The sequence below is a fragment of the Leucopleurus acutus genome, assembly GCF_964270905.1.
Source record: "Leucopleurus acutus genome assembly, chromosome: 16".
In the NCBI taxonomy this organism is placed as follows: Eukaryota; Metazoa; Chordata; class Mammalia; order Artiodactyla; family Delphinidae; genus Leucopleurus; species Leucopleurus acutus.
The window spans coordinates 2,342,917-2,370,383 of record NC_139158.1 but is presented as its reverse complement, the minus strand read 5'-3'; the positions used below and the strand labels follow the sequence as shown (position 1 = coordinate 2,370,383).

General features: G+C 46.2%; 1 protein-coding gene across 1 annotated transcript in view; it reads right to left on the bottom strand.

Moving 5' to 3' along the window:
• The window catches only part of SDK1 (sidekick cell adhesion molecule 1), a gene marked incomplete at both ends in the record, with an annotated part of 817,684 nt that extends 808,734 nt beyond the window's left edge, over positions 1–8,950 (bottom strand). Inside the window, one exon of the mRNA XM_082858150.1 lies at positions 8,704–8,950. Within this exon, the coding sequence (XP_082714276.1) occupies positions 8,704–8,950 (247 nt within the window). The remainder of the gene's footprint in view (positions 1–8,703) is intronic.
• Positions 8,951–27,467: the final 18,517 nt, after the last annotated feature.

The following is a 27,467-nucleotide window of genomic DNA, read 5'->3' as shown; positions in this document are numbered from 1 at the left end:
GTCTGGGAGGATCCCACATGCCGCGGAGCAACTAGGCCCGTGAGCCACAACTACTGAGCCTGCGCGTCTGCAGCCTGTGCTCCGCAATAAGAGAGGCGGCGACAGTGAGAGGCCCGCGCACCACGATGAAGAGTGGCCCCCGCCTGCCACAACTAGAGAAAGCCCTCGCACAGAAACGAAGACCCAACACAGCAAAAATAAATTAATTAATTAATAAACTCCTACCCCCAACATCTCTTAAAAAAATTTTTTAAAAAATGCAAACCTGACCATTTCACAAATTTCACAACCAAAGCTTTAAGTCAATCTTTATTTCAGGATCTGAAGCAATAGGAATGTAAAGGCTGGCAATAGCCCCATTTTAGTCACAAAGAGAAAGGCAATTTCAGTGAGAGTCAAGAAGGACCCCAACACAGGAACAGAAGCAGAGATGATGACAAAGAGGACAGCACCTGAGAGGTTTCAAATACTTGGCTCTAGTTATCCCTGAGATGGAGCTGAATCCTACATCTGCCAAGTTTCAAAGTATTCTTCTTGTTACACTGATACCCCAAGATGCCTCCAATAAAATCTTTTTTTAAAAAAAACGTTATTCAGACTAAGTTTCTAGTTTGCAACCAAGAGAGTCTTAGCAAAGGGGGAGAAAAAACCCTTAGAAGAGCCAAGAAGACACACTTAGAAAAAGGGGACATACCTACACAGCAAAAATAAAACAAATTCCACATAAAGTAAAAATACCTTTGGCCAGAAAATACATAAATATGTTCAATGTTTGTAAACTCATGTATCGCCTCCTTTTAAAGGTGTTACATAAAATGCTGGAGGGTAAGAGCCATGTTTTATGTTCTGCAAATCATCACAGCTTACTGTAGAGCTAAATGCTGAATTAAAAATTAGTAGTAAAAACATGACTGTACGATAACATAAATCATAAAGTTGCATCCTTGGAAACCCACTCCCTCTGGGAACAGTTTATACATGCACTCCTGTAAATAAAATGTCTTTTTCTAGTAATACTTTATCACTACTCTATTTCCTGGTTGTGATTTCCATTGTAAGGTATTACAAACTCACCTTGCTCATCGACAAGAATTGTATATATTGCATGAAGGGCTGAAAAGCAGTGTACCATGGAAGGGGAAAAAAATAGCTATGGAAACTAGAGATTACATCCTATATAAATACTTTTTCTGTTGCCATCTGGTGGTTCATGTATTAAAACAACACTGACACTCATTGTGCAGAAGGGCTTAGTCCACAAAATTAAAACCTCCTATTCTTTTTGCATCACATTTAACACCTAGGGGGAAGGCAAGAAAGAAGACCTTCACTTTGAAAATAGTCCCTCTTTCACAAAACCATAAACACACACAAAATTAAGGATCACACTAAAGAGAAAAACCCACAGACACCTGTGGATATAATCATCCTTATCTACATATGACTAGGTTATACCTATGGGATATAAGCTATGATATACCTCCTTACCCCAAATCTAACTTCTTCCTTACTAGCCTGCTTGGTTTGGTAAAATTCTTAATAAAGGCAACTAACGGCACTCTGAGAAGCCATACTCCTCTTCCAGTTGCCATAGTCATTCTTTAGTTCCCTCCCTGTGCTCTTTTTCTTGGAGAGATCATTCATCTTCATAAAAATCAAGCTTACATATTTGAGAGCTTCCAAAACTCTCACAATAAAGAATCATGTCTAGAATACAGAGCAGAGTTCTGAAAGGGAGAAAAGGCAACAAAACATTGCACCAAAGGCTAAATTTATCTATGTAATAATATGGGCCCAGGAGTCCAATTCTCTAAAGTCCACATCTCCAAAGTTAAACACACACATGCGCACACACACACCAAACCCAAAAACACTGCAGAATCTACAGTCTTAGCTCATGTTCAACAAGCTAATCTCCAAAGATCAGTAAATTAATAGATTTACCTGGCTGACATATTTGTTATCAAGAAATTGGATCACTTAATTGATAGCTGCTATCTTCACCAGACATTGTCTGTATATCAACAGCGTGCCAGCTAAGCCTGTTAAAGTGTAGTTATCTTGTTAATTTTGAGGACCTTCTGATTTACTGAAAGTCCCTAATGAAGACAATTAACCAACATAACATTAGGTTGCGTCCAGAAACATCAAGAGAACACCACCTACTAATCTCTTGGATTCCTGACGGTCACTGTCCTGTAAACATAAACATTCTCACATTACTATTTCATATCTTCTAAAATTTCTCACTGCATTAAGTACCTCCTAGATTTCAATTAGCCTTGCACTTTCCCTTCCAGCCGTTTAAATAAATAAGCATCTTGCATTTTAAAGAAATTTATTTCCCCAAACTTCAGGCTTACACTGATAAATTACGGCACTAATTCATTTTACAGAACCTAACATTTTGAGCATGAACCACTTTCAGGCTAGAGTAAATATATCATGTGTAAGATGGCAGCCCCTAAGGAGAAATGTTATACTGCATCTTCGTTGTTTTCGACATTGTAAATATCACGGTAAAGGTAAAATGAAGAGAATCAGGTTCTAAGAACCAAGACATATGGAGTTATCGAATCACCAGACAGAAGACACAGAGAGTCTGGTGAAGGGCAGAAAGGATACGACAAAATACAGATCAAAGAATCAGAGCAGAAGGATTTTGAAGATCTAGTCTAACCTCCAACTTTTACAGTTGAGAAAAATCAACTCAGAAGCTAACAGACCTGCTTATATTGCAAGTTAGTTTCAGAATAAAATCGAAACCAGGTCGAGTAACACTTATCCCAATGCCTCTTACATTCACCTCATCCCTGTTTCTAGAAAAGCTTTGTAAACATTCTCATTCCCACAACACCTACAGGAGACCCTGGGGATGGGACGCCTGGAGCCAGGCTAAGGCAGTGAGTGTCTGGCTTTAGAAGCTGCCTGCCAGAAGCCATACCACCTAAATACTAGAAGAGCAAACAGAGAAACAAGAGTTTCCTGAAGCAGTGCTCCCCTACATTTTTAATTTTTGTATTTGGATATGGTAAGAATAGTGTTAAAATAATGAAGCTGTGAGACTAATAATAATGTATTTCTCCAGAACAGGTCTCAGGTATGGGATCAATAACTGGCAGGTAGGCATCTATCAAACTATGACAGACTCCTGTAGTTCAGGGAATCATTAAAAAACATAAGACTAATTTCTATGCGTTACTACAAAAGGATGACACGAGGTGCCATCACTGTAGTCCCAAATGACGAAATATCTTCTCTCGGGATCATAGGTACAAATATTTATAATCTGTTTTATTAAAAGAGATTTACAAATTGAGGAGAAATTTTAAGAAAATGCCTTATAGAACTGATGAAGTCAAATTACTAATTAGAATGAAAGAGACTCTACACGTATTAAAATGCTCAGTTATATTAGGTAAACACGTATCATCGCTTACTGTATTAACCAGATCATAAAACTTACATCGACACCTTTATTTTTTTTTTTAAGATAATTCTACTTTAACTCCTCTTTATACTATACCTTTCACCCTGATTTTCATTCCCCATCCTCAGTTTTACTCAACTTTCACTGATTTGGACTTAAATGGTGTACTCTTAAAACTGCTTTTTTTCTTACTTCTTACAGAAATTTAAGTCATGACCTAGGCAAAATCCAGCTTCTGAGTTTTCACTCTGTGTCTGTTCCATCCTCTAGATTTGGTCAGCAGACATTATGGTCTCCGACCTCAGGGACACCTGGAGGAAGGCCCTGAGTCTCCCAACAAAAACAATACAAGGACTCCAGGGGCTTCCCTGGTGGCGCAGTGGTTGAGAGTCCGCCTGCCGATGCAGGGGACACGGGTTCGTGCCCCGGTCCGGGAGGATCCCACATGCCGCGGAGTGGCTGGGCCCGTGAGCCATGGCCGCTGAGCCTGCGCGTCCGGAGCCTGTGCTCCGCAACGGGAGAGGCCACAACAGTGAGAGGCCTGCGTACCGCAAAAAAGAAGGAAAAAAAAAAAAACAATACAAGGACTCTTAAGAAAGGATAGAATATAAAGGCAACTGGGAGGTAGAATTTAACTACGATATCTTGTTTGATTCCACTCCATCACCTGCTTAACTTTTCAGAGTGACTTTGTTTTACTGCAATATTTGACAACAAAGGAAACTTCCTGGCTAGATATAATCCCAATATACAGCTAAACTTAACTATCGTTAGATAAAATGCATGTTAACAAAAGGTCAGTACCTTATGAACCCCACCTCTCTATTTCCATTTAAAGGACTTATGCATGTACTTGAGTGAGGATAAAAGAACTTTCCAAGTGCTCTTCTAAGAAGTGGTTAGTATGCTCCTAGTGGTCAATTCTGGGGAGTTCAACTCTGCCAAATGACTGCCACAACCCCATTCTAAGTTGCAATTTGACATTTACATTACGAGAAAAAAAAATTCTTCAAAAAGAAAAACCAAACTGGCAAGTCATTTTCTTATGGGAGAGGGATAGTTATATGCAGGGGGCTATGCATATTCTTCTGTATTTTCCAAATTGTTTAACCTAATATTTATTGTTTTACTGTAACAGTAAATTAGGTGACCCGAACCTTGAGGCCATGTAACTCGATACAGCATTTGGGAAACGTCAGCCTCCATCTTCCCTCTGGTATTGATCAGATTGTTCTCCCTCCCCATATAAAGCCACAGGATGCATGGGAGACACTCCAGCCCAATGGTTATGAGCATAAACTGTGGATTAGGCAGCCTGCTTTCCAACCTGCTTCCACCACTAGTCCTGAGGCCTCAAGCAAATCAGTTAACAGTCCAGTACCTCAGTTTCCTCTCAGACAAAATGCTCCTTGCCTCTCAGGGGTTGTTGTGGCGAGTAAATGAGCCTACCTGTAACGCACGTAGTGCGTGGCACATAATAAGGGCTCAGTAAAGGTGAGGTACAGGTGGCCATACGTAAGACTGCAGAGAGGGTGATAATCGCTTATCGTCAGATTTACAAGACGGTTACCAACCAAGTGGCCAGCTGCCATCTGTTAAACATGTAGTGGTCTAATAAAATTTAATCAGTAAGTACCTGAACACTTACTAAGTGTAGTACTCTCTATGAAGACTCTCTAGTGAAGCTGCCAGCCTGGAGCTCAAGTTCCACTTGAAACTCAAATTACAAAGATGTGAGGAGAAGGGGGTCTAGGAGTAAGAGGAACAGGGGAAACAAACCACTTCAGGGAGAATGGGAAGCAACAAGGGCCCAAAAGGAAGCTAGATTTGTACTGAACCCAATTCGCACTGTTTTGAGATTTCTCCAGCAAACCAGTGGCAGAGAAGCCTAATTAGTAGACCTTACTCAAGGCTGAGATCGGCCCAAGAAGAGGGATCCAGGTCGGAGTCCAGGTCACAGCAAGTCAGGCTAAGGATGACAGAGAATTGGGTGAGATTATGGGATTGGCCAACAAGGATAAAACTGTAACACTAAGATACGAGAATCACATGTGGAGTTTTTAAATGCACAAATTCTCCCTCCAAAGACCTCCAGGTTGGAGGTAGAGCCCAGATGAGTGTATTTTTAAATCGCACTGGCGATGCTGATGCAAACCCCAGACTAGCACAAAGCAGGAGCTCAACGATGTCAGTAGGAATAAATAGAACAAGCGACTGAAAAGCTAATTAAGTCTGGAAGAAATTTCAAAGTTTGAGATCATGAACATTGAACAAGTGAAAATCAGCTCAAAGTGCAGACAGCTCACTGGAATTGGGGGGGGAGGGGGGAGGTACACACACTACAGAACCACAAGACCAGCCAGAAACAAGGTTAAAAGAAAAATCAAGTCATGGGATCTTCCGTAAAAAGGATCACAGCAATGGTTCTCAAACTTGGCTGAACACTGGAACCACCTGAGGAGTTCTTAAATCTCCTGATGCCCAGGTCAAACCGCAAGTCAATTAAAACAAATTCTGGGAATGAGATCCAAGCTTCGCTATTGTTTAGAGCTCCCAGGTGATTCGAATGTGCAAATATGCTTGAGAAACACTGGGAAAGAGAGGGTCCAGGAAATGCGCAGGAGAAGGGAATGAGGAAAATCCAGGCAATCCGAGCTGGTGGTTCTCCAACTCTGGTGTGTATCAGAATCACCTGGAAGCAAGGTGATTTCTTCCACGTGGCTCCCTGAAGAACAAAGGGACCTGGCCCTCCACAGGTGCCCCCAATTCCCCAGGTAATTCTGATACACACTGAAGTTGGAGAACCATGGTTCCAAGTGGCTAGAAATAACTCCAAAGGAGAAACTAAGAACTATGAACCACCCCAAGCAGTAACTGAGAGCGTTCCTACCCCCGCACCTGATGAATACAACCTTAACATGAGGCTGTACTGAACATTACCAGAATCAATACACCTGTAAAGGTCCCGCAGTAAAGCTAAGGCACCACAGGTCTCACACACATGACACTTGCAACCCTGCCATCCTCCGCCTCAAAAGGCACCTTCTACAACACTCACGTATGGCTCCTAGTGGACAACATACCGAAAGCATGCATTGCCACCTGCCTTTCACAATTAGAAAGCAATCTAGAAAAGTTACAAACACACTAATAAGCAGAGTATATAATTCAAATTCCTATTACCAGGTAGAAAGAAACCCCAGGACTATTAAAGTTACATTGGGAAGACGTGAACCTGTTTCACATAACGGTCAATCACGCGCTCTGCTTATAACTTGGGCTATGTAACTCTATGTAACTTTTACTGGTTTATACTGCACTTATTTTCTCCCAAGATATCATGACCAAGCCTAGCCACATGAAACGCCATGTGAAGGCGTTTAGAAACGCCATTAGAAGGAAACACTTAAAGAGAAATTAGGAATTGCTTCACCTAGCTACATAGTAATATAGTACTTATGGCCAGTTCCAACCAAGTGGTAGGTATTCCATTTAGAACGTTACATTTTATCTAATAAGATTCGAGAGAATACTTCCCCATGCATATGACCAACTCATCATCCCATCAGAAATCTCTATAGCAGCACCAGAATTTTCATTTTCAAGATACATGAGCTTTTGTCAAATAGTGACATCTCCCCTGTAACATGAATTTTCAATATAATATAAAAAATGATGGATATATTACGCATTTCACAGAGAACAGAAACCTGTCAATGAATTTAGAACTTGTTACAACCTATTTGAAATTTTACACTAAAAGATCTGTTCATTCTGTAAACCATGTAAATGTAAAACAGGTACCCATGCTTTATACTGGTAACAAGGAATAAAATACTCCTGGCTAACAAAGTTTGTTGCCTTAGTACTTTTTTAAAATTAATTTTCATTAACACTAAAATCGTAAAAAGCAACAAGCCGGACAGCCTTCAAACTGACAAAAAGTTGAAATCTGCATAACATACTTCAAAACAAAGCCACATTTTTTCCCCACCATTTGAATTTGTGCACTAATCTTTAGATGTATAAATGTACAGGGCTTATTGCAAAGTGCAAGTCACTGTTCTAGGAAAAAACAAAACAGGAAAACTTAATAAACACCCTTTTCTATCTTAAAGGTCATCCCTAAGTGATTTAGATTTCTTCACTTGAACCTGGCTTCTCTGGCAATCTACAGATCCCATTTTACAAAACGACTTAATGCTTTTCTACCAAAGTCTGTCATTAAGCAAAAAAGCACAAATAAGCGAAACGAAAATTTTCCAAGTAATGGAGGAGAGTTAAATTAACCAGAAATATGGCAATATGTTTCCATGTAGCAAAACATGAAAGCGGGCACTTAGGGAGAGGGCGGGGAGGACCTCAGTGCACATCGATTAGGTTAACACTAACAAAAGAAGGATGAGTTAACTATTAAACTATCGATGACAGTTTTGAGCTCAGACCTTTAAGATGTGATTCCACTTAAATCATTATCCGTCGCTACACACACATCACCTTCCCTGGACACTGAACACGGCTAATTTAAGTTTAGGGCTCCCATCTGCCGTCCACCTGTCTCCTTCCATATCCCACGACACTAAATACCACCAAAGCCAATTCCCCTGAAGCTACCCACGCAGGTACACGCATCTTAAAAGACCGCACCAAAAGGACGCGTGGAACTAGCTACTTCCACCTTTTCGCCGCTTGCTTTCACCTTTATTCTTTCCAGACAAGCAAACTTCAGCGAGGAGGTATGCTCAGAGGCAGGGGGTACGTGCCGGGTCGTTAAAAGAACCCAGATTTCGGGGACAGCTCGGCTCGGGAGAGATGCCACCTCCCTTTTCAAACGGCCATTTGGCACCGGCAGAGGGACAGCACCCACTCAGAGACCAGCACCGACGCAACAGAAACCACAGGGGGCGGAGGGCAAAGCCTAGGGGAGAGGCCGCGGGCACCCAAAGTTCTGCTCTAGCAACAGCCGAGCTCCCCCTGGGGTCAGGCACCGGACCGGAGAGACGCGGGGTCTGGGACACCGGCTCCAGGTGCCCGGCACCTGGAACCCGACGAGAGTCAGCCACTGAGCCCGCAGAGGAGCGGCGGGCTCCCAACTCGGAGGCTCGGCGCCCGGCTCCACTCAGGTCCCGCGAGCGGCACTCGGGCGCGCCTCCCCGCGTCCGCCCCGCTCCCGGCCCCGGTCCGCCCGCTCCCCGGCCCGCGTCCGCCCCGCTCCCGGCCCCGGTCCGCCCGCTCCCCGGCCCGCGTCCGCCCGCTCCCCGGCCCGCGCCTACCTTGAGCCAGCGCCCGGAGCAAGTGCAGCTGCAGCGCCGCGAGCGCCCACCACCCGCGCCGCCGGCCCGTGCTCAACTTTGTCGCTGGCCTCCCGGCGCGCTGCCCCTCGTCCTCGCCGGGGCTCCCGGGCGCCGAGCGGGCTCCCCAGGACCGCCGCCACCGCCGCTCGGGGCCAGGCAGGGACCCCCGCGGCCGCCCCGAGCCCGCCGCGCCGCCGCCGGCCGCCAGCCGCACGCCCCCGGCCATGCCGAGGAGCCGCCGCCCCCGGCCCCGGCCTCGGGCCCCGTGAGTGGGACGGCGGGCGGTGGCCTCCCGGCCGGGCGGCCAAATACGAGGGGCGCCGGGCGCTGAGGGGAGCGGCGGGGGAGAAGTTGTCAGCGGGGAGATGACAACCTGTCACGCCACCCCCACAGCCGGAGCGCCCTGGCCGCGCCGCGTCTCAAGAAGGGTCGGGCGGACGCTGAGGAGACGCCGCCGCCCCCGCCGCGCGCGGAGGAGAAAGTGCACCCTCCCGCCCGCGCGCCGCCGCTCGCCCGCCGCCGCCGCGCCCCATTCACAGCCCAGCCGCACGCGCCGCCCGCCCGCGCCCGCCGCCGCCGCTGATTGGCCGAGGGGAGGGGGCTAGCGGGCCCCCCCCACGTCCCGCCCCCACGCCCTCGACTGTTTTCAAACTCGCCGCGCCCGCCTGCCTGGAATTTCGCGCCGGGCCCCGGCCTCGACTCGGGCGGCTTCCCGCGCCGGCTGCGCCCCCTAGGGACGTGCGGCGGGCACTGCAGGCCGGCGCCGGCTCGGCACGCGAGCCCCTAGCGGCTCCCGCTGGGGCGGCTCCGGCCTCGCCCCGCCCAGCAGTGCCGGCGCGCAGGTGGGCTCCCACGTGCGGCCGAGGGCCCGGCGGACTGCAGGCTGCGGGCGGGGACAACTGGGCGCGCCCCTCCCGGCGCCCTGGCCCGCCCTCCCCGCCGCCCGCGGGGGCCGCCCCTCCCACCGGCAGGCTCCGTGTTCGCGTGGTTATGCGCCAAGTTGCGGGGATTGCAAACGAGAAACACGCCTGATCGGGTTTTCAATTCCCAACAACAAAAGGCACCTGTGGGTGCAGATACGCAGCCTGTTGAGAGGAGTGGACGCAGGCTTGGTAGGGGCGTCCAAGGTCATGGGTGGCCTGCGGGGAGCACAGCGCCGGCCGCTTCATACCGTGGGGTGGGCCGGTCCCCTAGGGGATGGGTGCACTAGGGGAAGCGTCCCCTAGGGGGAGGGTCTCATGGGGGGGGTCTCCTGGGGGGTGTCCCCTAGGGGAAGGGTCTCCTAGGAGAAGGGTCCCCTAGGGGGAGGGTCTTCTAGGGGGAGGATCCCCTGGGGGAGGGTCTTCTAGGAGGTGGATCTCCCGGTGGGAAGAGTCTCCTGGCGCAGGGCCTGGGGCCTCCGCGAAGGGCAGTGGGCGCGGTCGCCGGAGCTCAGCAGCATGTGGTAAGCATTAGCGGAGTTTATGGAGTGAACTAAGCGTTCTGGAGGCTGAGGAGGCCAGCATTTTTGTGGGAGGAGGGCCTGGAAGGTGACACACAGTCTGACCCTGGGGCGTGTGATAATTGAGTGAGATCACTAAGTGGTGATGGCAGTGGGTCAGGGCGTGCGCCTCGCTCAGCGCTGGCTCCCCAGGAAGCACTGGGTGCCGGTTTGCTGTTACTCCGTTTATTGCCCCAGGCGGGAGAGTGGACGGCGGGTCACTGTGGCCCGAGGTTCCTGAGTGGGAGCTAGCTCCCGCTTCCAGAGCACCTACTGTGCGCTACCCAACCTCTGCTAAGTCTGAACAATGACCCTATAAAGGAAAGATGAGGAAAGATGGGGAAACTGAGGACCGAGGACAGCAGCCGGTTGGAGGAGGTGGATTCTGAACTGGATCTGACCCCAGGGCCTGCCCTCTGCCTGCTTCCCACACCATGCCAGGAGGGTGGGAAGTGACATGCAACCCAAAGCCAGCGTATTTTCTGGGACCGTATCGCACCAACTCCAACAGCACAGCAGAGCCCTGTGGGCCAGTGGTGTCCTAAGGACACGTGGACGAGGGGGCGGGGGGAGGGGGTCTTGCAGTTTCCCCGGCAGCAGCCCTTGGCCTCTTCTAACTCGCAGGGTTATATGCGAGTCTAGAGGGGGAAATGAGCCATGCCTACCGTGTGTTGAACCCTCCTGTGGGCCAGCCCTGTGCGGTAGCATCACACTCATCCCCACCCCACCCCTGCTGTGTGAAAGGGGCTGTCCCACGTGCAGTGGGGGGAAACAGGACAAAAGGGTGAGGTGGCTTCACTGCTGAGCACCTCTGCTTTGGTCAGAGATGGGGGTGAGGCACCAGTGGAGCGGATGAGGGTTTTGACATCTTAGCTCCACTCTTTCTAGTTGTGAAATCTGGGCAAATTGCTGGCTCTGTGTTCCTGCAAAAAATTAGGAATAATTCCCACCTCACAGGGTAGTTGCAAAGGAGTGAGGTAATTCACACTCAATAAATGCTAGTTTCCCTTGCCTCATACCACCTTGTTATGAAGCAAACTACCCTTGCTATGCCCACCAGTTGAGTCCGGTCCACATTTAACCTTTTCCTTTCATCTAGAAATATATGCCCATTACTTTCCTTGCAAATGGCAAGCCATGCCCACATACGCTTACAGCATAGGCATGAATATAGCTCAGGCAACTTCTTGATATCAGGACACTCAAAAAAGGCCCAGAGCCTCTTTTGCTGGGATTGATTTTGCAGTTCAGAGAAACCTTTATGGAAACTTGCCTGGAAATTGGAAAGCCAAGCCAGTATGCTGTAGGTTGTCAGAGAAGCATTGACATCACCGTTACTCCGAGAGGTCTGGAGACACCTCTGGGAAATTTTTTATTCCAATATCATCTTGGGTAAGTGAGGCTCTAATGGTGTCTCATTTTACAGTTGAAGGAACCAAGCCAGGGAAGTTTAATAGATGCAAAGTAGCTGTGATAAACCAGAGCAGGAATCCAGCTCTCCTGAGTGCAGTTCTAAGACTTCTTCCACACCAGATGGTGTTGCCTCTTACATGACCCATTAGGTTACTGTCTTAGGGAGTATGAGTGAACTGTAGGTATTCTTTCTCAAAAAAATAATACAGAGAAACCCCTTTTTAATGCTGGGGAGAGGAGGTAGCCAGCACAGAGCTGGAATATTTCTGCCCAAAAGGGCCAATTAATTTCTCAGTTTAATTTTATCCAGCCCAACGAGAAGGTCTCAAGAAGTGAACATTTTATACATATTTAAAAATCTTTAGCCATATACGTATTTTAAAGGACCATGAAATGGAGGCATGTTACTCCATGAAAGCAGTCATTTTTCTTTCAAAAATGAGCTATAGTGGTTTACTATTTTCCAGAACAAGAAGTTAGGGTTTCCCCTGCTTGCTTAGAGAAGAGGTTTTCAAAACAAATGATAATTTAAGTGGAGTTAGGACTGCTCACTGAGACCGGCCGATGTTTTCCAGTCTTCACAAATAAAAGCTCCTCCAGGTGTGGTCCATGGTCCATCAGCCTCACCTGGGAGCTGGTGAGAAATGCAAAATCTCAATCCCTTCCTGGACCTACTGCATCAGAATCTACAGTTTAACAAGATCTCCAAGTGATTCACATGTAAATTAAAGTTTTAGACTCACTCCCTGTTTCTTGGGAATTCAATAAATATGATGAATATGGCTCTCTTTATCTTCCTATATTCCTTCTTTGCTTCCTCTGTCCTTTCTCTTCCTTCTTCTTTTGCCCATAATGGGCCATGAAATAAAAGGGAAGCTTTTTTTAAAGATGGAATTATAATTTTACTTTTTATTTTAAAAGGAAAATATGCATCTTCCCAGAACATTAATAACCTCAACTGTATACAAATTAAAAACCAAAAAACACTCATGGCACCGTGAAAAAAAAAAGTCAAGGGAAACAAACAACAAACTCTATACAAATGGCTTTTATAAGTCAGTATGAAAAATTGATGAACAATTCGTAATATAAAGTCGGGCAAAGCACATGAACAGGCAAGTCTGGGAGAAATACAAAGTGAAAATCAATGTTTAAAGAGTGCCCAAAGAAATGAAAAATTAGAGTAATAGGGCTTATAACAATGTTAAAGGACTGATAACGGCAAGTGTTGGTGAAGGTATGTAAAAATGGGTACTCGTGTTATGGGTGGAAATATAAATTAAACAGCCTTTCTGGAGAGAACCCTGCAATCTGTAGCTAAATTTTAAATAAGAATTGTCTTTGGTCAAGACATTCCACCTCACAAATGCACAAGTGTGTGTTTAAGGTTGTCCACTGCAGCATTGTTAATAACAGCAAAACTGGAAAGCAACCTAATCCCCATCCGGGAAGGTTAAGTACAATACAGTACATCCACACAATAACGTCCCACGTGACTGTTAAAAACATGAAGAAAAGTATCAGTACAGAAATGTCCACAATATTCAGTTAAGTGTTCTCTTATAAGTTCTAAAACAAGTATAAATAGAATAATCCCTTTTATGTTCATTTTTTTTTTTTCTGAAAGGATGAATGCCAAACTTTAATAAGTTTCCTTTAGGGGTTATGGAATTATATGATTTTCTCTACTTTAAAATTTATCAAATGTGAATATATATTTCATAATAAATAAAGAGCTTATTTTTTAAAAGCAGAAGGTGATGAGCCCAAGTCATTTCTTTCCTATCATTCATTAAGAAATGTCCCTCATGGGTTCTCAGTGGCTCTTCTGAGAAAAATATTCCCCGATCCTATTAGAGGCTGTAACATACAGCACGAACTTCTCTGCAAGGGGATACCGTGCCCATCCACGTGCAAATCAAGGCAAAGATCAAGGGGATTCCTTACATCTGGTTTCCATGGTCTTCTGATAGACACCCTCTGAATGTCTCAGTATCACTGGAAAATCTCCACCACCTGCTTATCCTACCCTCACCCTCACCTTTGTTCCGTTGCCTAGCAACCCATTAACAAACCACCAGGTGCTGCCTTTGATCCCTACAGGGCGTGTGCTTTGGTTACCTTAGAGCCTACCCAGTTTCCTGAGAATCTGTTCAGAGACTAAACTCTCTCGTGAAATGCCCCTATTAAGAAAGCAGCAATGGGCTTCCCTGGTGGCGCAGTGGTTGGGAGTCCGCCTACCGATGCAGGGGACACGGCTTCGTGTCCCCGTCCGGGAGGATCTCACATGCCGTTGAGTCGCTGGGCCCGTGAGCCATGGCCGCTGAGCCTGCGCGTCCGGAGCCTGTGCTCCGCAACGGGAGAAGCCACGGCAGTGAGAGGCCCGCGTACCGCAAAAAAAAAAAAAAAAAAAAAAAAAGAAAGCAGCAAAGAAGAGAGGTACGAGAAATTTACCAAGCCTCCAAAAACTTCTACCAGCCTTCTTTAAGAGTAATTGTCCTTCACTTTTCAGACTGCTTTAAATTGTATGAAGCAGAAGTTCTTAATGTGTGGTCCCAAACCAGCACCATTATCATCACCTGGTTGGAAATGCAAATTCTGGGGCATCATCCCAGACTACAGGATCAAACTCCAATCAGAATCTCTGGGGGTGAGCCCAGCAGGCTGTGTTTTCACAAGCTCTCCAGGTGATGCTGGTGCACGCTCAAGTTGGAGACCCACTGGAAAGTAATTCCATCCATTCTTACTTCTCAACAAGTATTTATTAAATTCCTGATTTGTGCCAGCCCCAGTGCTAGGCAAGAGAGAAACAAACAATTACAGTAATTGTATGATAAGCGAAAGCACTTAAGGGAACAGCTGAGAAAAGAAGATCTCACCACCTTGGAGAATCAGGGAAAATTTTCCAGGGGAAGGCAAGTCTAAATGTAGACCTGAAGGAGAAGTGGGAATTGAATCAACAGCGAGGAGAAGAAGGAAGGGCGTTCCAGGCAGAGGGAGCACCACGTGCAGAAGCCCAGAGTGTGAACTTCAGCATGAGAACAACGAACATCTACTGAAGGTTTGTAACAGGCAACTACATAATCAGATACATTTTTAGAAATATCATTCAGGCAGTGGGTTGGATTGGAGTGGGGCAAGATTGGAAGCCAGGAGACCTGCAAGGAGACAGTTGCAGCAGTTGAAATAGGAAGTGACAGTGACAGTTGGGATGGGAGAGAAGAGGCAGATAAAGGAACTATTTAGAAGGTAGGATCCGTACTTGAGAAAGGGAGGTGTCAAAGATGACACCTGTTTTCCGGCTTGGGCAGCTAGATAAACAGCCTTTTGCTTCTTAAGAGAGTGATGAACACAGGTGGAGGAACAGAATTGCAGGGATGAAGGTGGGAGGAACACCTGATTCAATTCTGAACCTGTTAGATACGAGATGTCTGTGGGACATCTTCACACAGATACGATCACTAGACACATGGATTTGGGGGGTAAAACTGAGAAGGAGGGAACAGAGGTGGGGGAAAGGCAGGAGAAGTTGGCGGTGTCCGAGTGATGGGGAGACGGGTGCCTTCATGGAATCAACAATGGCAAAGACGACTGAGTGTCCAGAAGCTCAGGACTGAAAAGTGATCCCTGGATTTAGTGACAAGGATGTTCTCCCAGACCTGTGACAGCAGTTTCATTGGGAGCCCGTGCCAGCCCCAGGTGGTAAAGGAGTAAGTGGGGGATGGAGGTGACATTTTCAAAGGGTTTAGCGCGAAGGTGCGGGCAGAAGATGGCAAGAAGATTTGGGCTTGGGGGAAGTTTCGTTTCTGTAGAAAGGGAGACCCAGGAGGAAGGAGTGGTAATCAATAGCTCAGGGTCCTGAAGATCCCTGGGAATGTCCTGGCAAGTGAAGGTTTGATCTTATACAGGGAAGGGTCATCCAGTCCACTGTAAAGGGAGGCTGGGGACAGGGGCAGTGGGCACAGCCTACTTGGTGAGCAGCTGGAGAAGGTTAAGGAAGATACAGTTGATATCTTCTCTCTCTCTCTCTCTCTCTCTCATCACTCTCTTCAACAGGGGACCTAGTTATTTTAGGAATGGAAAGAGGAGGGGACTTGGCCAACTTTGAGAGTACAGAGTGTAGGAATTTTGAGATATTTACCTTGGAGAAAGGGAGAGACTTTAGCAACAGATTCAATAGACATCTTTCCACCTGGTTTTCACATAAGCACTATATTTAATATTTAATCCTCACAACAATCCGTGTGTGATAGGAAATGTGTTTCTGCACTTTACTGAGGCCAAGTAAACTTAAATCATTTGCCCCGGGGTACCCAGCCAGGTTCAAATCCCAGATCTGGGATTTGAACCTATGTCCTGATGCTGTTTCCTGCTTTGGGGGCAGGCAGGACAAATACTGTACAGACAGCATCATGAAAACTGATTAGAGGGGACCTTAAGGGGCATCTTGTTTAAAAGAGGAAGTTTTAAGTCAAATAAAAGAAAGCTCTTAAATCCCTCTGGGAAAAAGGCATGGAAGTGATGGAATCTCAGAGCTGAATGGGAGAGTTGGAACTGACCTTAACACATATTAAGTCCAGTCGTCTGCCCAAGGGACTCAGTGCTTCTCTGTCAACCCACAGGATCATTCCATTTGGAGAAAGCTCTGGTTACTAGTCTCACTTGCACTGAATTGTAATCAGCCTTTCTGTGATGTCCATCTGCTGGTCCTTGTTCTGCACTCGGGAGCTCTATGCAAGTGTCACTGTTTTCTCTCCCTGGTGCCCCAAGATGTGTGTGGTTCACACAAACAATAAACATTTGTTAAAGAGTAAATAGCAGAAGGAGCTCTGGACTGAAAATTGTGAAGGCTGGATTTTAGTCGAGTTCCATCATTTACCAGTGGAATAACTTCAAATATGTCACAGTCCCTCTTTTGGCTTCAGTGTCATTGTCCCAAAATGTGGTATAAAAAAATCACTTTGCTCACAGGTTCTGAGGTTGAGGAAGTTAATCAGGGTACAGCTGGGAAATGGCTGGGGACTGGAATCATCTGGAACTTCTTCACTCAACGTCTTGTGCCTGAGTCGGGATTACGTGCAGGCTGAGCTCGGTTGGGAGTGTTAACCTGACTGCATACATGTGGCTCCTCTGTAGGACTTGGGCTTCCTCACAACCTGGCAGCTGGCTTCCAAGAGGGAGCATCTGAGAGCACGTGTCTGGAAGCTGCATGACCTCTTATGACCTAGCCTTGGAAGGCACGCAGCATCACCTCCCTTGCACTCTATTGGTTGAGATTCACTAAGCCCGGTCCAGATTCAAGAGGAGGGGGAATTAGATGCTCCCTCTTTTTTTTTTAACATCTTTATTGGCGTATAATTGCTTTACAATGGTGTGTTAGTTTCTGCTTTATAACAAAGTGAATCAGTTATACACATACATATGTTCCCATATCTCTTCCCTCTGACACTCCCTCTTGATGGCAGTGGTGGCGGGGGATGGGGGTGGGGAGTCACATTGCAGAAGAGTAGGCAAGATGGGAAATACTGTTGTAGCCATTTGGGACAATACAGTCTGCCAGAGATAATCCCTGAGGACTCTGGGAGATACTTGGATAACAGGTACTTTGCAGGGTCAGAAGTCCTGCCTTAGAAAGCCATGCTTCAGGTTAGAAATACACAGCCCTCCACATCAACCATTCCTTCTACTACTAGGCATTATGTGTCCCCCCAAAATTCATACATGAAGCCCTAACATCCAGTACCTTAGAATGCGACCATACTTGAGAATAAGGCTTTTAAAGAGGTAATTAAGTTAAAATGAGGTCATTAGGGCAGGCCCTATTCCAATCTGACTGGTGTCCTTATAAGAAGTGGAAATTTGGACACACAAAGAGAAACCTGGCATGCACACACAGAAGGAAGACCATGTGAAGGGGTAGCAAGTGGGCAGCCATCTGCAAGCCAAGGAGAGAGACTTCGGAAGGAGCCTGCCAACACCATGATCTTGGACTCCTGGCCTCCAGAACTGTGAGAAGATTAAATTCTGTTGTCTAATTCACCCAACCTGGTGTTTTGTCATGGCAGTCCTAGCAAACTGATACAGTGAATGACTAGGTGTCACGGCTACGGGCACAGTCTTGCTTCAGAGACATCATCGCCCACCTGTGCTCCTCGACATCTCAGCCCCAAATGGGACATTTATTATGTGTTTTTCCCTTTCACTCTCCTGTGTTCTATTCAGTTAGGAAGTGAAGCTCAGAGTTGATCAACTCCATCATTCTGAAAAGTTATTAAATGAAGGAGGTGCATGACTGCAGGGTCGCCTAGAGATTATGGAAAGTACTTTGGTGATACATGTGTATGAAAATCCTTGAGAGAGTTCATATTCTTTGGCCCAAGATTACATTCCAGTAAATATATCTTTAAAATAATTGAAAATGCTGAGATTCATGCACAAAGAATGCTTATCTTGGCATTGTTTGCAAAAAAAATCAGAAGCACCCTAAATGTCTGAAAGTAGAAATTATTATACATTATGGCTTATCTACTTCGTGGGATACTGTGAAATTGTTAGATCTATATTTTCAAAGAATATTTAATGACATGGGAAAATGGTCAGGATACGTGGGGGAAATTGTTTATGTCATTTTTCTTTCTTTCTTTTTAAATGTGGAAAACACGGGTATACTTTGGATGGATGGATGGATGGCTGTAAAGACAGATAAATACTAAAAAATGATTGGAAGAAAATGCCCCAAAATACTAATGGTGGTCATTCCTGTATAGGATTACAGGTGACTTTTTCATTAAAAATTCTAGGAATTCTAGACTGAATACATTTCTCTTTATATTAAATAATAAGTAAAAGAAAATAAGTTGTGTTTTAATGTGGAGATGGTACCCACAGCTCTCTTCTCCCACATGAGGGGCGGACAGCATTTGTCCAACTCACACTGGGAGATGTTTGGAATTTTTAGTAACGCTGCTTTTTCCTACCTCTGCATCTTTTCTCTTTCCTCTCCCTTCTTTTCCTTTCAAAAACCATTGCAACTGAGTCAGCTTCCTGGCCCAGTCGGCTTCATTCTGGGGCCAACAGTGGCACTGAAGAACGTTTGCCGGGAGGACCAAGAATCACAGAATTTGAGAGCTGGAAGGGGCCTCAGAAACCACCTAGTCCAACACAGTTATTTATCCTGTTGTCAGCTGGAAAAGCGTGAAATGTGCAACAGAACATCCCAGTTTACCATAATAAGCCATTATGAGTCTCTCAGCCATGAAGTTGTCCGAATCATTTTCAAAGCTATTTGTAGTTTCAAGTGTATTGTTTCCATAAATCTGCTCCCCACTGGAGAGGACAGGGTGGGGACATGGTTTAACAGCAACACGTGGCCGCAGGCTGCTCTCTGGGTGCCTGTGAGCACGATGGGGGAGGTGTGCAACATGTGGTGGTGGTCCTGGACTAATGTGGGGTCAGTGTGGTGTGCAGAGAGCAGGACAAGCTGGCCAGAGCTGGGTCAGCCTGGCCACGGCTGCAGCAATGTGTTCATTTCTTGGTGATGCAGCTGAAGAGGGATGGCCGAAAGCTAGAGCCATAAATCTCCAGTGAAAATGTTGGCAGAACAAAGGACATGTAGACTAAAGTGGGGAGGACTTGACGTGGATCTGGTGCCTGTTTTCAAGTATCCGACTGTGTGGACAAGTTATTGGACTTAATTTCAGCACCCATTGGGGGAGGCCTATCCAATGGTGAGTCGAAATTCAGTTAAGGGAGGACTTTCTAGCAATTGGAGCTCTCCCCACACTGAATAAGCTGCCTTGAGAGGTAGTGAGCTCCCTGTCAGTGGAGCAAGTGAAGACGAAGCAGCTGGATTTCAGGAATGTGAGAGAGAAGGAAAAGCGGCAGGCAGAGGGTTGGATCCAGCAAGAGTTAAGATTCCTATCAACTTTCCCTCCCAACTGTGGGATTCTGTCTCTTTTATTTTACTTATGAACCCTGTGTCTTATCCACAAAAAGACTTGGACACAAATGTTTACAGCAGTTTTGTGCAAAATAGACCCAAACTAGAAGCAACTCAAATGTCCTCAATACCCAAATGGATGAACAAACTGTACCGTAGCCCCACAATGAAATACTATACAGCGATGGAAAAGGCGCAGCTACTGATACAGGCAACAGCAGGGATGAATCCCAAAAACACACAGCTGGTGGAAAGAAGCTAGACACTAAAAATACGTATGAGGTTCTGGAACAGGCAAGCTAGTCTACAGTAATAGAAAGCAGATAGGTTACATGGTTGTACACATTTGTCAAAACTCACTGAACCGTGCCATCACAATGGATGTATTTAATTGTGCGCAAATTTTACCAAAACAAAGTTGATTTTTTAAAAATAGGATGCTTCGTTAGCCAGAAAGATTTAAGGCAGCTTTCTTTTATGTGAAACATTTTTTTTAAGATTTTCTTAAACATCAAGTGTTGTCTCCCCTTTCCAATATTCTGTGATCTGGTGAGCAGGGCCCTGTTCATCTTCTCTATACTTTTCAAGGATTTCAACGTGTTACTGGTGTCCACTTTTGCCATCATCTTTCCAGGCTGAAGAGACCTGCCTCCCTACTGTGCCCCCACCTCCGAGGGTCAGAGTGGCTGACTTGGGACGTCTCCCATCTCCATGTGTCTGTCTTGAGATACACAGCATAGGTCTGCTCTCCTTTTGTGCACCCCATAAATAGTCACTGATCACCTACTATATAAAACATTTCTCACTTTTAAGGAGTTCACCTTGCAAGAGGCCAACGTTCGGCAGATCATCTTTACACACTTTCAACAGGGGTCTGAGCAGAGAATGGAATGAACACAGAGAAGGCAAGATTAACTCTGAGCAGTGACAGGGGGACCCATAGTCGGGGGAGGTCTCAAGGCATCTGCGTCAGGATTACAGGGGTACCAGGAACTCACAAGATGGTGTTATACTCTCTGCGGAGGGCAACACAACATTCCAAAGCATGGAGTTATGGAAGAGGGGCAAGGAAAGTTAAAAGGAACCCCCAGCAAAGGTGGGTAGGGCACGGGGGGAGAACGGCGGGAAATGAGGGCTCTCATGAAGCAGTCCTTCAACGACCTGATGCCCCTCCTGGGAAGATCCAGTATTGTTTGTGTCTTGCCTGATGTGTTCCAGAAATAGTGCAGAGTGCCTGCCCGGACCTTTCCCTGGGCCCTGGCTGACAGCTCCACGTTACTTTTCCCTGGATGCATGACCAGGGTTTGCCCCACTGAAGCTCATTTGCCACTTCCCTGCCCGCGCACTCAGCCCTGAAGACCTCCCGCCGTTCAATTCCATTGGCCTGACATTCTACCACTCAGAAAGGTCCAAGGTCACGTGCCGAGAGCTGACACTACTGGGCACGTCTTCTTCCAGATCGTTTGTAAAAACATCACAAGGGGCCATTTCCAGGGCTCCGCGCCAGGGTCCCAGCAGTTGACACTGTTCCTGCCAGAGCTGCCTCTTCATTACTGTTCTTTCCTCCCCGTCTCTAAGTCACTTTCTCATCCCACACTGCCCACCCCATCCTACACTAACTAAAGGTTTAAAAATAGATGTTGGGGGCTTCCCTCGTGGCACAGTGGTTGGGGGTCCGCCTGCCGATGCAGGGGACGCGGGCTCGTGCCCCGGTCCGGGAAGATCCCACATGCCGCGGAGCGGCTGGGCCCGTGAGCCATGGCCGCTGAGCCTGCGCGTCCGGAGCCTGTGCTCCGCAACGGGAGAGGCCACGACAGTGAGAGGCCCGCGTACCGCAAAAAAACAAACAAACAAACAAACAAAAAAGATGTTGGTGCAGAACCTTGTCAAGGGCTCTTTGAAAATCTAAAATATTATTTCCATGTGTACCCTCTTCTACTCATTTACTCCCTAACAGAGATGTCACCAGCTCGATTTCCTACATCAAAATAATGACATTTTCCCCCCAGGATCTTTCATTTCCTTTGGTTGGTGTTCGAAGATTATTACTATTTATAACTGAGACACCATCTTGCCCAGAGCAGAAGTGACATTCTCTTGGCCATCCTCAAAGTCCTGGCTAGAAGACCGCCCCCTACCTTGACATTTTAACAAATACCCTTTACCCCTGCCCTGCAGATCCAGGGTTCTCAGTCTGAAGATGGTCAAAGAGATCTAGGCAAGTCATTTGCCAACTCTTTTAATTAAGGAAGTTTGTGCAACAAAATCTTAGGTGGAAATGTATTCATTCAACAGATAATCATTTTAGTGCCTTCTCTGTGCCAGGCCCTTTCCTGAGTCCTTGGAATATATCAAAGAAGCCAGCAAAGTTCTGGTCTGCGGAGCTGACACGCAGAAGGGTATAGGGAGGGGAGGAGAGGAGAGGCAAAGCAGGAAGCATAATCAACTACATCGTATATTCAAGGGTATCCCCCCCTGAAGATGGCATTTCAGCAAAGACCGCAGGGAGGGAGGGCTTAGCTGTGGGGATTATCTGGGGAAAAGTGTTCCAGGCAGAGGGAACTGCTGTAAAGAGGGAGCCTGCCTGGAGGCTTCCAGGAGCAGCAAGAGGCCAGTTTGGTGGAAGAGAGTGTGCCAGGGCGAGGTCAGCTGGTCCACAGGGCGAGGGGGCCATAACAACTGTGGCTCTGGGGAGTCGTGGCAGTGTTTCTACCCAGAGAGAGCCATGACCTGAATGATGTTTGAAAAGGTTACTCTGTAAACTAGATAATAGGGAAGCCACTCTGTCTGGGGGGAAGAGGAAGAAGAGACCTCTCAATGGGGTGATCCCCAGCTCCTGGGGATCTGCAAAGCCCTTATTGGTTCCATTCCTTATATCACCGTTCTTAAAATATAGAAGATGTTTCTATTATTTAGGTATGGGAAGGCTAACAGATCCAGAGACAACTGCTATTGGAGAGACAGTTTTTTATACTCACAGTTCCCAAAAGAAGGGGCACGCCAACGCCAAGGGGGAATGGGGGAGCACAGGGAAGCACTAGGGCCGCTCAGGAGGCAGAGGGAGAAGGGGGAAACGTAGCAAAGGCCTTTAGCGTTATTGTCTAGGAAAGAAACAGGTGAGGCAGGGCGGGCAGGCTTAGGATGGGCTGGTTTGGATCATTCCAGCGGGCTCAGGGGCACAGGGCCCATCCCTGGTTGTCTGGTACCTGCCCTGGGTGATGAGGACAGGGGGACAGTGGCCCGGAGTGAGGGAGCCCCATGGAGGAGCCGGCGGGGGCTGGGCTCTGGGTTGGCTGGTTTGCACATGAAAGGCCCGCTCACAGGGGAGCTGTTTACCATCGCTAGGAATTGGTTAACCTTAGGAGAGCAGTCCCTCCAGGGTCCGCAAGTTCCCAAGATAGCAAAGCATCAAAAAGACAGAATAAAATATATGATTAATACACAGTGGTTCTCATTAGTATCACTCTGGGAGGGAGCTTTTGAAACACAGTGACCCCAGGCCAACTGAGTCAGACTTTGGGAGAAAGAGGTGAGTCTACTGTGAACCAGCACCTCACACCAATTCCTCAGAGATAAATGAGGAAAAGCAGTGGCAGAAGTCCAAGCTTGGCCACCCCCTGGCTGGGAGATCTGGGCCAGGTCACTGTCCCTCCGTGAGCCTTGGTTTCCTCCTCTAGGAAACGAGGAATTGTTTCGTGCTTCATGGTAGATGAGAACCTACATCCTGTCAAAATGCTCTGTAATTACAACCACCACCAATATTGTTGTTCTTACTGTTTCGCCAACCTCTTATCCCGAGAGCTTTGAGATCATTTCAGAAGCAGGACTCTGGGTCATGTTTTCATCTTTCTTCTCGTGACACTTATTTCTCTTTGTCTTGTCTGATGAGCGCTTGTGTACTTCGGTCCTCCTTCCCTAGGATACTGGGAGCTCCTTGAGAGCAGTCAATGGCTCTTCACGTTCTTTTCATTGGTCCTCACGAGTTCCTGGAACACTGGCTCCCAATAGGGTTTATTGAATGAAAGCAGAGGCCTTGGGCAGTAGCAGGTCAATACACATACGTTGTATTGAATCCTTCACTCTTCTTTCCCAGGCCCTGAGCCCAGAAAAATCCCCTGCAAACACTCCCTTTGCTTAACGATGGCGTTGAGGCAGAGAGGTCTTTCTGAATTGTTAGCCTTTTGATGTCTAAGGGAAAATGGCTTGTTCCTTCTGAATGACTGTCCAATTAACAAGCGGTTACGATGATAGCTATAGGAATGTTTCTTTTATTCAACAGACATTTGTTGAGTTCCTACTATGTACCAGACACAATTTGAGGGTTGGGGTTAGGGAATAAGACACAGCCCCTGGCCTCAAGGAACTTAGAGCTTAGAGTAGGATACGTACAGAGAAACAATTAATTATAATACAAATGATTCTCCTGCTATCACAGCTCAACTAATACAGGTTCTATTACAGGAGTTTTAAAAGGTCCACCATTTCCTTTACTGGATTTTCCAAACTTAAAATAAAATGGGAGGAAGCCAGAAGGTGATAGGATTGATGAGGCTTCTGTTATAGAGGCCAGGAGGGAAGCCTTGTAGCCTTCTCAAAAAGAATAAATGGAATAGACAGAAGCTGACCCATCGAATGAGACATTATATAGGCAGAGAGCAGCCAGATAAACAAAGCCAGATTATATGTCCCAATGCCAGGAGCCTAAATAACAAGACAGCACATATGGATCCTTGGCAGAAAAGGGAGATCTTAATGTAGCTGGCATCTCGGAGACCCGGTGGCAGGGAAACAATTGATGAGATGGGCTTCCAGGCCAAAAATGATACAAGAAGGAGAGAGACAGCAGATGGGAGTAGCAAAGCTGCTTGGAGAAGGATGACGCAGATAGCAGCAGGGCCCCCGGACTCACCTGGAAAAGGGTGTGCTAGGGAATCCCAGTGAGTGGAAACTCCATCTCGCATGATAACGCTTTGGGACACTCACCACCCACGCACAGCCATGCCCTGGATGGGGATGACCAAGATTAGAGAACAACATGAACAGTATTAGCAAAGAAGCCAATGTAGACCTGGTATTGATGGAAACCTTCCATTGCCCTGCATAGGTAGGCCAAATAGCTTATTGAACAGAAAGTAAAGGTCAATGGCTTTGAAGGTCAGCGGCTTTACTGTTTTGGAAAAAAATTCAACTTTACAGCAAAGTTGAAAAACTAGTACGATGAACACACATGTAGCTTTCTGCTAGATTTATCTGTGTTACCTCTCTCTCCCTTGCCCTCCCTCCTTCTCTCTCTCTCTCTCTCTCTCTCCCCATCTCATCTCTGTCTCTCTCCTTGAGCAACCATTCCTATCACCCAGCCCCCCACCAATTACTTCATCATGCATCTCTTAAAAATAAAGACATTCTCCTATTTTTTTTACATGGAGTATCTCATTTAATCCTGTACAGGAGGTATTCCTGTCCATGTTTTACTGGTAATAGCCCTGATCCCAATTCACACCTATAAGAACTAACATTAATTCAGTTACCTAGTACATTTCCCGGTTTGTTCCCTGAATGTTTTCTTGCAGCTGTTTTGTTTCGTTTTGTTTCACCCGAACCTGGACCAATCAGGGTTAGCCTATGGTATGTGGTTCTTCTGTGTCTCCAGACTCTTTCAATTTAGAATAGTCCCCCGCCCCTTTTTGTTTGTTTCTCATGACATAAACTGTTTGGAAAAGTTCAAGCCGGTTGTCCTTTAGAACTTTCTGGATGTGCTGCTTGTTTCCTCATGATGACATTCAGGTGAAACACTCTGACAAGAACATAGATGATATAGGTGTCTCAGTGCATCTCATCAGGGCACACATCAAGCTGTCCCACCGCTGGTGATGCAAAGTTTGACCACTTGGTTAAGGTGATGCAAAGATCAAGTTTTTATAAGGGATGACCAGCTGACTGGCCCTTTTCTGACACAGGTGGGTCAGGACCCTGGCCTTGATTACAGTGACTGGACCAGGAAGCCATGGAGGAAAGGCACCAAAAAATAGACTAATAAAAACAGTAATAATAATAGCAGCAATTAACTACTGAGTACACTGCCTGCAAGGCAAATGGCTACTGTTTTACACAGAGGATCTCATTTAACCCTCATAACTGCCCTGTACAGTAGGTGCCACCATGCACGTTTTACCATCATGAGGCTCAGAGAGGGACAGTGATTTGCCCAGGGTCACACAGTGAGGTAGCAGTAGAGTCAGGGTTCAAACACCTGGCATCTGACTGCAAATCCCATTTTAGCCATCAGGTTAGACCACTTCCTAATCATAGAACAAATTCATTGTCTGAGGGAAAGTGGGGGGAGCGCATACCCAAGAATTAGCTTGCCTACTTACCTGCTCCTTTCAGAAAAATGATACAGCTCATACGGTCAAAAGTGGTCTTTCAGAAAACATGAAGGGAGCATTAAAAAGAATGAATAAGTCTATAAATCCAGAGCATTGTCTTAAGTCAACTTACTGGAGGAAAAGTGCCTCATTACAGGAAAACATGCAATCAGAGCTGACCAATTTGCTTTAGTCAAGTCACTTTTACCTCTTCAAGGCTCAGTTTACTCATCTTCAAAATGGGCTAGTACATCCTAGAGCAGAGGCTGATCCAGGTCTTAATGGATTTGAAGCTTATTCAATCTGGAATAAGAAAAAAGGATTATTAATAAAATCAGGAACAAAGGTGAATATTTATTTAGAATGAGAAAAAAAAATCATCACAAATTAGCGCATTTGAAAAAGTTGACAAATACCACACACAGCACAAAACCCGAGCCTTGGAGAGAAGCCCACACAAGTGAGGCTCCTGAAGGCTGAGCTTCATCAATATCCCAGAAAGTCTGCCCTGCAGTCATTCTCCGTCTCTCCCTGAGATGTCTGTGAGCCCAACCTTCGGAATGTATTCCAAACCTGCCCACTCTCACCACCGCCTTACCACCTTCGAGCAAGGCTCCCTCATCCCCCACCTGGACGGTTACAGCTGGTCTCCCAGTTTCCATTCTAGGCCCTTTACAGGGCTGTTCTTCACATAGCTTCCGGAAAGATCCTTCTTAAAGGTCAGGAAGTTCATGTCCCTGCCTGTTGTCCAGCCTACAGTGGTTCCCAGAGCACTTAGACCTGCCGTGTCCGCCTGTCCACAGGCGGCTGTTGAGCACGTGAAGCGGGGTTCATGCAACTGAGAAAGTCCATTTTTAATTTAATCTAATTAATTTGAGCTTAAAAACGGATGCCCAATTCAGTTATTAGAAAACCTTTTCAGCGTGTTTGGGACAACCTGGGTATGTGCATCCACGTTCTCACTGTAAGCATATGAAATGTAAACACTGATCAAGTATTTATGATAAAAATTCAGCACCTAAGTTGAGACGTGCAAGTATAGGTGTAAAACGTATACCGGATATTTTTAAATCGTATGAAAAAGGAACTTCAAATATCTCATTATTTTTTCACATTGATTGCATGTTGAAAGGTTAATATTCTGTATGATTGGTTAAATAAAATGTCATTAAAGTGATTTCACCTGTTTCTTTTTTGTTTTTTTAATGTGATTATGGGAAACTTTTGAATTACATATGTGGCTCATGTTTTATTTCTCTTGAGTAGCGCTGACTTGGAGTAAAATTCAATGTATCGAGATATCCTACATGATCTGGTTCCTGTTTCTCTGTGACCTTATCTCCTAAGACTTTCTTCATGACTGCCAGGTACAGTTGTCCAGGTTGTGTCCTACACAATAACGGCTGGTGCTAGGCTACCCAGAAGAGGATGCCTTTTTCTAAATAACATGAAGGTACTATATGGGCTAATAAACGCCCAGACTTGCCCCCCACTTTCACACCATTGGCCTTGCTGTCTTAGATTATTAGGAATCTCATTCCTGCTT